Source organism: Oenanthe melanoleuca, chromosome 1 (genome assembly GCF_029582105.1).
Source record: "Oenanthe melanoleuca isolate GR-GAL-2019-014 chromosome 1, OMel1.0, whole genome shotgun sequence".
NCBI classification, from domain to species: domain Eukaryota; kingdom Metazoa; phylum Chordata; class Aves; order Passeriformes; family Muscicapidae; genus Oenanthe; species Oenanthe melanoleuca.
The window spans coordinates 40,196,394-40,210,283 of NC_079333.1; the positions used below are offsets into that span (position 1 = coordinate 40,196,394).

General features: G+C 44.3%; 1 protein-coding gene across 4 annotated transcripts in view; it reads right to left on the reverse strand.

Annotated features, from left to right (window-relative positions):
* The window catches only part of PDGFD (platelet derived growth factor D), a 135,721-nt gene extending 122,762 nt beyond the window's left edge, over positions 1 to 12,959 (reverse strand). Inside the window, exon 1 of one of the 4 annotated variants that reach the window (XM_056489736.1) lies at positions 12,431 to 12,959. In XM_056489736.1, coding sequence (XP_056345711.1) covers positions 12,431 to 12,560 — 130 coding nt within the window. In that variant the 5' untranslated portion in view covers positions 12,561 to 12,959. The remainder of the gene's footprint in view (positions 1 to 12,430) is intronic. The other 3 variants (XM_056489728.1, XM_056489750.1, XM_056489742.1) reach the window with 3 other exon arrangements.
* Positions 12,960 to 13,890: the final 931 nt, after the last annotated feature.

A 13,890-nucleotide genomic window follows, 5' to 3' on the forward strand; every position in this document is an offset into this window, starting at 1 on the left:
CATCAATCATTATGGGTAAGAACTCTCTGTTAGTGTCCATCATAAGCAAGCACAGTGTATCTCGCATGCCTTACACAGCTCTCTGATTGAGGTTCAGCCAAGCCCCCAGTGGGAGCTCCCTGGGTTTCTCTGAGCCAGCTCTTCCACCAGGCCCACTCCTGCTCTGTGAAAAGCTCTGCCAGCTGCTGCTGCACGCACAGGAACCTCTGTCAAAACCAATTTTGAAAACTGCTGCTTTAACGTGCTGGCATGGGATCCTCTATTTTATCTGGCAATTTTAAACAATTTTTAACTGGCAAGAACATCAAGTCAGCAAGATAATGATAACACTGTGGAGTTCATAGAGGTTTGTCTCTCAAGAATAGGCTTTGCTTTAGCCACAGTAAATGTAAAATAAAAATAAAAAAATCTCAATAATTATAAATAAGACAATAAATAACTGAAGGAAATGCTTCTCTCCCACCTTTGGAAATAGAAGGGAAGCAGAAATTGCATTAGGTGACTAGACTGGCTATTGCCCTAGAAAGAAACAAGGCAGCTCATGGTATTTTTGTTCTGGTTTGGCCAAAAACCTTTGAAGATACCTTCAAATACCCTTTTGAAATTGATGTGCTAGCAATTCATTGTCAAGACTGCAAAGACACATACTTAAATTTGCAATCTCTTCACTGGAAAAGCATATATAGAAATACATTCTGTCTCACTTCAGATAAGAAAAACAGGTGATACTTTTTTTCCCCTTGCCTAAAGTAAGCTTTAAAAGCAATCTGCTTGACAAGGTTTAACTTTAGGTCCTGCAAGCATTAGTGATGGCACAAAAGATAGCAGGAGAAACAGGAAATGGCACAGTCATTGGAGAAAAATCCTGAGACAAAATCCCTGTACAAAAATAAAAGGGAGCTCCTGCAAGCCTTGAAAAATATCCTGCACACATTGATAAAAAAGCCTTTAAAGTCATTCTTCAAAAAAATAAACTGAACTGACATATCAAGTCATTACGATTCCTTCTTCGTGACCTTCCTCTATGTCCTTATGCACTAGATGAAACCAAATCCAGGGAACAAAAGTGCAAAGTAACAAAACCAGGATAATAGCTTTCCCTGTTTTGTTCCAGGGTTTCTTTGGAGAAGAGACTGCTATTTAACTCCCATGCACTGCCTGCCATTCAGGCAAGCATGTGAAAACCAAGATATTTGATTTTGATACAGGACATCACACTGTCATTTTGTGTAATTCTTTGTTCCCCCAAACTGGCTATTCATGTGCCCTGTTATTTTACCTCAGTATGGCACATAGCTTTCAGTCTGCAAAAACAGAGGCAGCTCTGAGCAGTAGACAGGAGGTAGGACAGCACAGACAGCAAGGCCATAACATTTCAAGGATGGCTGCACCCTGGTAAGGATCTCCAGTCCTTGCCCACCTGCAGCAGTGCCTGTGGGTGGCACTTCTGCCTCTCCAAGCTGCCAGGGTGCAACCCTTACAGTGAAAATAAAGGTATTTACATATAGTGATGTTGTCTGCAGGAAAATATTGTCAAATGCATGAACATTGCCCAGGAAAGGCTTACTGTGTGTGCTGTGACCAATTAGGAGACCGGGGAAAGAGCAGGCTGAACAGCCATACTGATCCACTTCTCATCCTCCTTTGCTTACCACACTGGTACAGGATCAGTCCAGAGATGCCTGCCAGACTATAGGATGAGTTCCTCTGCAGTGCAAACAAGTTTATTTCTGGAGTGACGCTTGCTCCTATGTTGCCATGTGGCCAAGAGAATTAGTCATTTCTCAAAGTCTGCTGGCAGGCAGGCTGTATGTATGGAGATGAGGCTTTGCCATGCAGGTCCAAGAACAGAGTCAAGACAACATTACTCAAGGGCTCCACAAGGACAGGGCTATCACTGCAGCCATTTCTCAGAGGCACCACACAAGACAACCTGAATATCCTGTAGAAAGTTTGTGCACCCTCAGAGAACTGACTCTGGAGGTTCAAATGTTTGCACATGCAAATTATGTAACAGCAGACCACACACACCAGCCAGATCACTACTATATATGATGCAAGAACTTTATATTTTGCTTAAAACAAGAGTTTAATTTTCCAGGATCTTATAAATGATAGGAATTGGTGAGAAATGCATATCATGTCAGTAAATCTCCTAGGTGACAAGTACTGATTCCAAACAAAAACAAAACCAAACCTATTCAGGTACAGACAGTTTTCTTCCATTAGGAGGATGAAAAAACAAAGAATCCCTTTCCCTTTCTCACAGTTTCAAACACCTTACTAGAGTAGCAGTGATACATGCATACCTGGTGGTTTTGGAACCCCAGATTACACCATACAGACAGAGACAAAGCAAACCAGCATCCCCCTGTGCACACTGGCAAACATTCAGAAACCTAACAAAGCAATGTGGATGTGGCTAATGGAGCAAGGGAACAGACTTACAACCTGATCCACAAAGGGAAACTGTGCCATAACTTCAGGGCTTTCAATCGATTTCAAAGCAGCAAATTCTCTGTAGGCTTCTGCAAGGAGGTGTGAAACCCTTGTACTGACATCTGGATGTGTGAGTGAAATCACTCCTATCAGTGATTATCCCTGCTGTGGTATCATGATTAAGAAGCTGTGTTAGTCCATCTCCACAAAGAATCCCAAGGCATTATCACCTCCTACTTGCTGTTCTCACTCAGCATTACTGCCACTGGTCCGTTAAGGCAAAGGGTTTATCTTTCAAGAAAATTGGCTGCAAAATTAAGGGCAGAACAGTACATAAAGGGTTTCTAGATCTCACAGTACTTCTGGTGAACAACATTCTGTGTATCTATTTTTATTCCTTCTCTCTAACTAGTCTGGATCTCTGCTTCATCCTCAATCCACTTCTTTTATGAGTCATATCAGATTAGAACATTCAACTATGAGAAAAATCTTTTGCAACTGATCCAAAAAGAAACAATAACAGAAACCCCCGCATATTACATTGGAGCCTCTTTAAGAAACAAACAGAAACAATGTAAGACACTGAAAAATACTGACAGGTTTCCTCATGGTCTTGTTTAGAAATGTACGGCAGCTGAAGTCATTTGTAGGATATCCTGTGGGTGACACATAAGGTAGTCAGTATAGGAGAAACTGGACATTTGAATACAAGGCTTTGTTCTGTATTTTTTATACAATCTGTAACTACATCAGCTACTCTTCCATCTCTATCAGTGCAAAGGATTTGTTTGGTTTGTCTCAGTGCATGGACACTAACTGAACATCCTGAGTCCTGTACACAAACTCCTCACCACAAGAGAGAAAATGAGGTTCTGAGGCATATCCAAAGAGAAAGGAAGCTCAGGAAGGGTCTGGAGCACAAGTCTGATGAGAAGTGGCCAAGGGAACTGGGGATGTTCAGCCTGGAGATAAGGAAGCTCAAGGGGACCTTAAAGGAGGGTGTAGCCAGGTGGGGCTTGATCTCCCAAGTAACAAGCAACAGGACAAGAGTAAGTGTCATCAAGTGAGATTTTGAGTGGATACAGGAAAGATGTCTTCACTGTAGGGGTTGTCAAACACTGGAACAGGCTACCCAAGGAATTTGAGTCACTACACCTAGAGGTATTTAAAAGATGTGTAGATGTGACACTAAGGGATGTGGTGTAGTGGTAGGCTTGGCGCTCCTATGTAGGTTCAATCTTAGGGTCTTTTTCAAACTAAACATTTTGGTGAATCTTCGATTGTATTACAAACTCATCACTGAATTCCTAAGCACTTTATTTTATGCTGTATTAATTCATGTGAACTGTGTGCCAGGCCTTGCCACAAGAAGGGCTGATGGAAGTTTTGTCATTGATTTTAGTGCAACAAAAGTCAAGATGGCTATTTTTCAAGTTTTTCAGGGACCTAGTGCTTAATAAATAGTTTCACAGAGTCTCAACATTATCAAGTCCCAAGGCACAGCAGGGCTAAAACACATTGGCAGGAAGTCTGAACAGAAGGTAAATGTGTGTCCTCCTGCATCATCTCCAAATAAGCAGAGCTCTAATTAACAAAGCAGAAACATGGGATGTTGGCCTTCACAGCGTGGGATACAGATGAAAAAGGAAACATGAAACTGAGCATTACTCAAGTACAATAGGAAGTTCGAGATCATGTAGGATTTATTCACTACCAAAAACATTAGAGCCAAACCGAAACTCCCAAAAAAAAGTATCTCCAGTTTCACTCTGTAAACAGGACACTTCCTTAGCTTTGTAAACAGGAGACTGATTTGAAACAAACTGCCAAACAACTCTATGCAATCCAGTATTTCAGCCAAGAGCACCTTACCAGAAGCAATAAAAGTGCTCTCTTTTATCCAAAATGTGGGATAATGTAATCAGTCTCATAAATACAATAGCAGAAGTTTTGGAGGCAATACTTGAATACAGCTTGAATCAATTGACTAAAAGATTACTGCTAAATTTCCCTGCATTAGTGGGCAAATCCTTACTACAGAGAATGCCAACACAGAGCCTTCATGGTATTTCTCAGGACCCTTTTAGTATCCTGAGGTCAAATCCCTGCAGGTGCACAAAAGCCAAAGCAAGCCAGAGCAGCCCTTCCTTGGGGTGGGGATGATGTTTTGAGAGTTAACCCAAGGTTTCTCAGCTGGGTAAGGAAAACTGAGCACAGCTACACAAGGAATGGAGGGGGATGGCAAGGAAAAGGGACACAGCTGGGCCCACAGATGTAAAGAGCCAGACTCCATGTTCCTGCTACTGCTGCACATGGAGAAAGGGGGAGACTGGGAAAGAGGAAGAGCAGGATAGAAAACACAGGAAAGGCGAGCACTACTTCTCAGGATCAATGTGCTCCACCCATCGCCACTCCTCTCTCAGCTGTAGTAGATGCCATTGTGGAATGGCTGAGGTTGGAAGTGACCTCAAGAAACCACAATTACTGCTCTGCAGACAACAAGAAGATGGTCTGGTCAAAGAGACCTTTGGGACTCTGGTATCACATGCAGATGACTACCCTGTGTTCAGTGACAGTCCTGTAAGATATTTTAGTTGTTTTTAAAGAGAACAGTCTGTCATTTGCCAAAAATATATTTTAATGTTAGCCAGACTATCCATAGGAAAAGACTGGAGTATAAAACACATAAACTCCTGCTGCATCTTTTGTACATATAGTATCTTAGTGGTATCAAATAAAAGCCATTCCCTGTCGTTCTAATTTACAGCTCCCCAAAGGAGTTTCTTGCTGTAGAAATAATATAAATTTTGTGGCTTTGTTCATTTTATGTAATTGCCACACACAGTCTAAAGAAGGAATGACAAATATATTGTAGTGAATCTGTATACTGTGTCCAAGAAATTTCTGCCTTGATAATCCTTTTCTAGTAAGTTCCTTTAAAATGAACAAAAATTTTAATAATGTAAAAGTCCCTTGCAGAACATGAACTAGCAACCTGAAAAACTGCCAGACATTGTTAAACATTACTCCTCTCAACCCAAATTCCATAAATTACATAGCTACCAACATCATGTAAAGACCTTAACTATCCTGAATAGTTAGGCTCAAATACTGGTCTAATAGTTCACTGTTCAACTAGGACTTCAAAAAAATTATATTAAACCTGGGGTGTGGGGTTAGTTTTTTTGCTCTCTAAAACAAATACCCAGGTGCAATATTTTTATGATTTTAATGCTGATTTGGAAGCAACTATATCAAGTGTACTTAATCTCACTTCCTTGTGCTTCTGCCCTTAATTTATGTATTCTGCACAATCATTTGAACAATGCTGTCAGGCACACGGGGTGACTTTTGGGGATCTTCTGTGCAGGGCTAAGAGCTGGACTCAATGATCATTCTTGTTTCCTTCCAACTAAACATATTTTGTGATTCTGTGATAGGTGAGTATCTATTTTGCTATATTAGACAACATACTAAAGATAAAAATTGTATTTATAATTATTCTGCAAATGCATGTACAAAAGACTCATGCCTATGATATATATACATTTTTACTTTGACAGACTAAATTCAACTGAGGAAAACAACAACAAAGCCTGTAGAAAAGCCACAGTTAAGTATATTCTCTTTGCCTCAGTCTTTGACAATAAGACCACTTTGCTTTAGGTATCCAGCCTCCTGTGCTGGAAGAGAGGGACAGGGAGCAGAATGAAGCCCCCACAATCCAAAAGGAAGTGGTCAGTGACTTGCTACCTCACTTAGACACAAGTCCATGAGGACAAATGGGATCCATCCAAGGAAGCGCTCACCAAGCCACATTCCACCATTTACCAACAGTGCTAGCAAATCCAGAAGGTCCAGTTAATTGGAGGGCAGCAAACACATATACAAGAATGGCCAGAAGGAGGATACAAGGAGAAGGAAAAACACAGGCCTGTCAGCATGACCTCAGTGCAGGGGAAAGTCATGGCACTGCTCACCAACAGGGTGTCATCATGCAGAACATGCATGACAACCAGGGGATCACGCCCAGTCAGCATGGCTTTAGGACAGGAAGGTCCTGACTGACCAACCTGATCTCCTTCTGTGGCCAGGTGACCCTCTCAGTTGGTGAGGGAAAGGCTGTGGATGTTGTCTGCCTGGACTTTACGTAGTGAGGTTACCTTGGTTGGACACCAAGTGCCCATCAAGCCTCTCCATCACTTCCCTTCTCAGTGGGACAAGGGAGAGAAAATAAGATGGGAAAAAACTCGTAGCTTGAGTTAAGGCACTTTACTAAGACAAAAAAGAGTGAAAATTTGGTGTGTATAAACAAAGAGAAAAAATTTTATTCTCTAACTTCCATCAGGGGGGGATATCTAGGCACTTCCCAGGAAGCAGAGTTGCAGCACACATAGCGATTGCTCCAGAAGGTAAACAGTGGAAAATAACAAATGCTCCCCATTCTTTCTCCCTCCCTTAGCTTTTATATCTGATGTCATATGATATGGAACACCCCTTTGGTTAATTTGGGCTGGCTGTGTCCCCTCCCAGGACCTTTCCCACTCCCAGCCACTTGAGAGGAGCAGAATGATAGAGACAGCCCTGATGCTGTGCCAGCACTGCTCAGCAGTAGCCACAACACTGCTGTGTCATCAACACCTTTCTAACTACCAAAGCAAACCACAGCACTGTGAGGGCTGATGTGGGGAAAATTAACAGGGTAGGAAGGCCCTGCAGAGGGATCTGGACAGGCCCAAGGATCCAGAAGCATCTGGATCGACAGCCCAAGGAAAATTGCAGGAATGCTGAGTAAACAGCTGGGCTTGGTGATCTTGGAGGTCTTTTCTGACCTAAACAATTCTATGATTCCTAATTTTGCAAATTCTAGGTACACTTGGTTCATCAAAAAATAGTTATCTTTATTCACTTCATTTACATACAAGCTATTCAAACTTTCATATTACACTATCCTGTACGACTTGAATCCCTTTAACAGAATTATGAAGATGGTCAAATTTAAGCATGCACTAATGATCCCCTGAGAATTTTCTATTTATGCCTATTCCTAGATGTTTTATAAAAAAGCACAACATCTCTGTGGCACAACAGTGGAAAAGAACTCCCAACATTATTTTAGATTTTTCAGCACTGTTCAGTTTCTACAAATCAAAGCAATACAGCTATCAAGTTTTCTCTTCCAACCCTATAAGCTGGCCTAATTCAGTTTCATAGGAATACTTAAAAAGCCCCACAAAAAAACCAAAAAGTTTCAAGAGACTGAAGAATTTATAGTGACTTCCACTATGATATACATCTGCCTGATAAAACATATTTCAAGTTCCTTTAGACAATTCCTTTATGCTGCTTGCTGCTGAGTCAGGGTTGGAATTCACATGCAATATCCTTTGATATTTCGGTCCAAAATGTTAATTACACAGATAATAGACATCATCAAAGTCAGATAATTGTAGACCAAAGTGCATTACCGCAGGGAAATTAGTAATGCTTTTTTTTAAACTGATGAAGCCTGAAATACACATTTCTTTACAAGAAGAAGAAAACAAGGAAATAAAGCCTATGAAAATGAATTTATTTTGGACATTTTACAGTTTACACAATTTTATGCTACCAGAGTCCTCTAAAAAATGTATACATGCCTATTATAAAAGAACTCAATAAGTGCATTCCAAAAGTGATGGTCTATACCACTTGTGATACCAGAGACATTTCATAGAATCATGGAAACATAAAACCATTGAATAATGTTTTGTTTTGGGTCCAAAAGAACCTTGAGGGCCATCTAGTTCCAATCTCATGGGACACTTTGCACTAGATCAGCTTGATAAAACCCCTTGAACAGACCTCTCTGGGCAACCTGCCCTAGTGCCTCAACACATCCACAGTAAAGAATTTCTCCTAATATCATAAAATCATAGAATCATAGAATCATAGAATCATAGAATGGCTTGGGTTGGAAGGGACCTTAAAGTATCTAATCTAGACCTACTGTCTTTAAAAAACCAACCAATCAAACAACCAAAAAACAGAAAAGAACACAATCCTCTCCCAAAAGCAGACACTTAATGTTTATTTGGTGAGAGAATACCACCCAAATCACCATCTACTTTTACCTGTGATTAGGTATCAACCAATACAAGGAAGAAGAGGGTAGAGTTAATGGCACACATCCATTTGGACTGGCCCTTAGGGAGCCAAAAGCTGTTGGCAGTTCCCCAGAATTATAAAGTACAGTTTTTTCTTTGTATTTTGGTGGTGCATAAGAAAAGCAAAGTTTGAAAATTCCTTTTATTTTTGGATTCATAACGAAAACCACAAGAGCACGGAATCATCTCGAGTCATCTGATGTTATGGTTTCAAATCCACATCAGAAGATACTGATTCCATGGCTTGCAGTTGTTTACATGCTGAAATGACCTGACACTATGCTGTCTGTTCTGTTCTGTCTTTTCTTTAAACTCTGGAGTTTGAAGTTTAAAATATGTAGGGTGATGCTTAGTCTGAAGATACAGACTAGGCATACTTTCATAGACTAAGCAGATGTTCGTTCAAAAACTGATAAGAAAAAACATGTGATGTTTCAATTAGACATTATATAGTAAATAATATTATTTACCACTTTTTATCTTCTACTTTTCATCTCCAAGTACACATAAACAACCAATGTAGGAGAAACAAAATATCAGACTTCTTGTAATTAGGCAGTATTACCTGCATACTGCAAACTGAGAAACTGAGTCAAAATAAAACAATGGAAGCATCTGGAAGACCTCCATGTTATTCTGATGAACTTCAAAGTACTTAACTTAATAGCATTAATAAACACTCTAAGTGAATACCAGTACTTGTGCTATAAATGTCACTGGCACCTCCAGGACACTTTAAAAAATTGATTAGTGCTACACTGGACTGCTGAGTCATCAATGACAGTCCTTCAACTAGGACAAGAGGATGTCTTGTAAGCAAGTTATTTATATTCTTAATATCTTCAGCAGAAAGTACAGTCTGGTTAGGTTTGGTAGTCATTAAATGGCATTTTTTTTGTATGTGCTGCCCTTATCTATAGATTTCTTATCAGATCAACTTCAGTCTTAAGTAAAAGCAATTACAAATAGGCCAACTTCTTTTAGTCTGAAAGAAGAAAGGCAATATTGAATCATGCACACTGCAAAGGTTTGTTTTGGCTGGAAGCAAGACCAAGCCTCCATATTAAACTCTGTGTATGCAGTACCACTAGTTTATCTTGCTTGGAATCAAAAGAAAACTGGAACTCAAAGGATTTTCTTTTAAATAAAATGTGCAGGTGGTCTTGGACTTCCCAAGGTATTTTTTGAAGCTGAATGGACCTTGTTTCCTCTTCAGTATCTCTTTTAATTTCACAACCTAATAATCATGATCACCAACCCAAAACATAAAACTACTTTTTATCTTTGCTATGTGTTTTGAGAGTGTTGTAACACATCTACCCCAATGTAACGTGTGCTCTCAGATCCCATTCTGTATTGTCACGTCTGCAAATATTTACAAAGCAAAAAATACTGTCTGACTCAGCAATGCAACTCACATGTCTTTCATGCTGTTCCATATCATTGCTTCAGACCAAAACAACACAAAAACACCACCAAGAATTATAAAAGGCAGAAATACTATTAGTGGCCTACAGCCAATTGTGGTCTAAGCATTTGCTTGTGAGCTCATCACACGCATGCAACATTTGGAATACTGCTCAAAACCTCTGACTGCACAAACACAGACCCTCGCTCAAGGAACTCAAGCAACAGTTTTATTTGAGTAAAATCAGGGGTATCAGCAGCAGACCTGCTTTAAACATGGCAACCCCACACTCAGCTCCACTGGCCACACCAGAACCCACGGTCCTTCGCAGAGAAAAAGCAACAGGATTGTCAAGCACAGGGAGAGAGCAAGGCTGCAGCATGCTAGGGGTCTGCATGTGGTCTTCATCAAAGTCTGTGACCTCTTCAGCACGTCCATAACATCCTGTCAGGAACTGCAGGAGTGTCTGACTTCAGCATGGGCACATTCACTGTAGGCTGCAAGGCTCAACAGCACGTGTCCCAGCAAATACGAAGTAGGATGTAATTACACGTAAATCTGCAACCCTCCACCAGCCCCAGTACTAGCCCACCTGGCACCCACCAAAAATCAACCACTACAAGCTACCTCAGATAATTTTAAAGGTACAAAGCTTAATCAAATTCCTAAATTATCACAACTAGGAAGATAGCAATTAACTAATCATTTCAGAGACTTGTTCCCTTCATCATTGCACAAAGCAATTTCACCACAGGAAGCCTTCTGAGGAGTAAAACACCCATCATACTGCCATTAGTATGAAAACTTTATTTATATTAAGGGCTAATGATTTCTTCATTGACTGTACAGAGAAGATCAGAGTGATACACATTTTGATGTCCTAAGTATGTAATTTTTCAATGAAAAAGCTTGTTTGAAGATTGAGCTGGATGGAAGCTTGCTTAGCTTAGTTCAGAGATGGTCTCATTTCTTCTATGAAGATGGCAGGCTAACAAGTCATGAAGCTTGATAAAACAGAATAATTATAAAGAATGAAACAGAAATAACAAATGTGTACTTTTATTGCACATACATACTTTACTTTTTTCTTTAATGAGATTAAATTTGACTTCGGTATCAAAAAGAACTGCAATTCTGTCCTGCTTCCTGACTCAACATTTCCATTCTAAGAAAAAAAATCCTCCACCTCCTCTATGTCTTCTTTCAGCGACTAGGAAAGGCATAAAAAATAATATTAAGTTCAATATGGCTCCAAACATTAAACAAAAACATCTTCCTAAATCAACTGTATACCCATTACATGCATTGTATACATGCTGGAAAATAAACACTAGAAAATACAGTCTTGGAAATGGCTCAAGTGACTGGGTTTTTGAAAAGAGTTTACAAAATATATAAATGATGTCAACTGGAAGATGTTAACTTGGACAGTGATGTTAACTCTGGTCAATTGCAAGGAGAACATCCCGCATTTCGCCATGTAAGAAGGCACAGGGCAACGTGCAAGAGCAAGTTCTGCCACGTGAGGCTGGAACACACCAGGCTGCTCCCTGGCCAGAGGCCCATCGCTCTTCCCGCAGTCCGGGATTCTGGAGGTGAATTTCAGCAGCGCTATTTCTCCGCAGTCTCCCCATTCATTCCCCGTGGGGTCACGGCACACGACCGCGCTCACTCGAGGCACCTGGTCCAGGCCATCCCCTGCCGGAGGAACCGGCGGGAACGCACCGGAGCCCAGGCTGGGTGTCCGAGGCTCGCTGCCCTGAGGGGCGCGCACCATCCCCGGCCATCGCGGGGGACCAGGCCAGCCCCGGTTGCAGGGAGCACCGAGCCCTGGGCTCACACCCTCCGGTCGAGGGAGTGCCCTAACCCGCACGCCGACAGCCCTTACAGGGCGGCGAGGCTGTGGCAGGGCAGGGAGACAATCCCGATCCTGCCAAGGCGCCCCCGACACTCCGCCCCTGAGAGCCCCCGCGAAGCCGCCGCTGCCCCGCTCTGCCCCGCCGCCGGCACGTCAGGCACAGGGGCCCGGGGTGCCGAGGGACGGCCGGGGGGCCCGCCCGGGCAGCCGGGACAGAGCACTCCGCCTTGTCAGGAGCGAGGTGCCCCCGCAGCCCAGCTGGCCGGCTCCCGGCAGACCTCCCCGAAGTTGCCCCGCGAAGTTTGGGGCCGCCCGGAGGTGCAGCCGCCGGGCAGAGTCGCCCCCTCAGCCCACATCTCCCTTCGGCCACACGTCCCTGGACCGGACCCCGCAGACCCACCCCACGACCAGGCAGACCCCCGGGACGGGACCCCACCCGGACCGACCCCAGCCGTCCTCCGGGCACACGGCGCTCGCTCCCGGGACACGGGAGCGGCACCCCCGAGGCGCGCCTAAGGGCTTCCCCCGCAAAAGCAGCTCTTGGGCACAGATAACGCAGATAGCATAGATAACACTTACCATCTCGCCTGATGTTGGAAGCCCGCAGGGCTTTTATAGATCCGCTCTGGGCAGGGGCGGTGGTGCCCTGACGGCTGCAGAAGTTCGCACAGACGACGGCGTAGAGCAGGAGGAGGATGAGCAGTTGCATTGGGACCAGCTGCGAGCGGGACCGTGTCTCTGCGAAGAAACGGGCTCTCCTCTCCCGCCGAGGGTGCTTCCCTCGCCCGCGTTCTCTTCCCCCTTACGGGACTTTTTGGTTGTTGCGGGTTGCTTGTGTGTTTGGGGGAGTTGTATGCAGGGGGGGGGGAAAGGCACAAATGCCCGCAAGAAAAGCCCAAACCCCAGAGCACGCGAAGCAGCGCTCACCGCCGCCGCGCTACTCTGCGAGCTGCCTCAAAACTTCCTGCATGCTGAACTCTGGGCTGCCCTTCTGGGCCGGCCAAAGTCGGCAGAGGTGCGGAGCCGGGCCGGGCCCGCCGCCCACTCCCCCGGTCGGGCACGGCCGTGGCCCAGCAGCAGGCGGGGGCTGCCGCAGCCGCGCTCCCCCTGCGCGGCCGCCGGGCTGCACCGCGCCTCGCACCGCCCCGCCCGCCGCCCAGCGCCGGGCCCGCAGCGCCGGGCCCGCAGCGCCGGCAGCGCCCCGCGCTCCGCCGGGGGCCGCGGCAAGGGGCGGGAGCCGTGCCCGGGCCCTCCCTGGGACTCCGGGCACAAAGTGGCAGGAGGGTGGTGCGGGAGGGGGCTGTCCCCGGTGCGCGGGGATCGCCGGGCTCCTGGCGGCTGGGTGGGACGGAGCCGTGAGCCGAGGGCTCTCTGCCAGCCCCGGGCCGCACACCCGGGGGTCCCGTCACCCTCGGGCCCGCGGTGACCACGTCAAAGTCATCGCTGGCCGAATGACTCAAATGTCCCGGCTGTGCCAGGGCGAGTGAGGAGACTCAGTGAGGCGACTGGTGAATAACCCGAAGTTGTCCCTGGGAGAAATATACGGGCGGCTTCTGTCATGCCAAGCACTGTCCAAAGCCTCTCATAAAAAGTTAGTTCTTACTAATTTAGACCCTCATTAAACTGGGTCTGGTATTAAGAGATTGTATTACTGCCCGGAAGAGTTTAGGTCTAAACCAAAGGTATGTGAGGGTTATGATCAGATTGCTAGTTCAATGCTCTTTTTCTTTCCATTAGCCACAATAAAAATAATCAAAAGGGAGATGCGGGGTGGGGAGGGGGGGAAAGAAACATTCAGGTTGGAACAGTTCTCTATTAAATTTTTCCCTACTCAATTTATTTCTTACAACATTTTGTGCGGTCTTAGCCAGTCTAACAAAGTGTTTCATGCTGCCAGATCTTTAACAACACAAAACATACGTCACTAGCAGAAGAATGTCAATATGGTGCTGTATCAGGAGTCTTGGATGAGTCCTGCTACACTGCCTCTGGCTGTGTGAAACATTTTCTCCAAGAGCATGCTAGGATGACAATGGGAC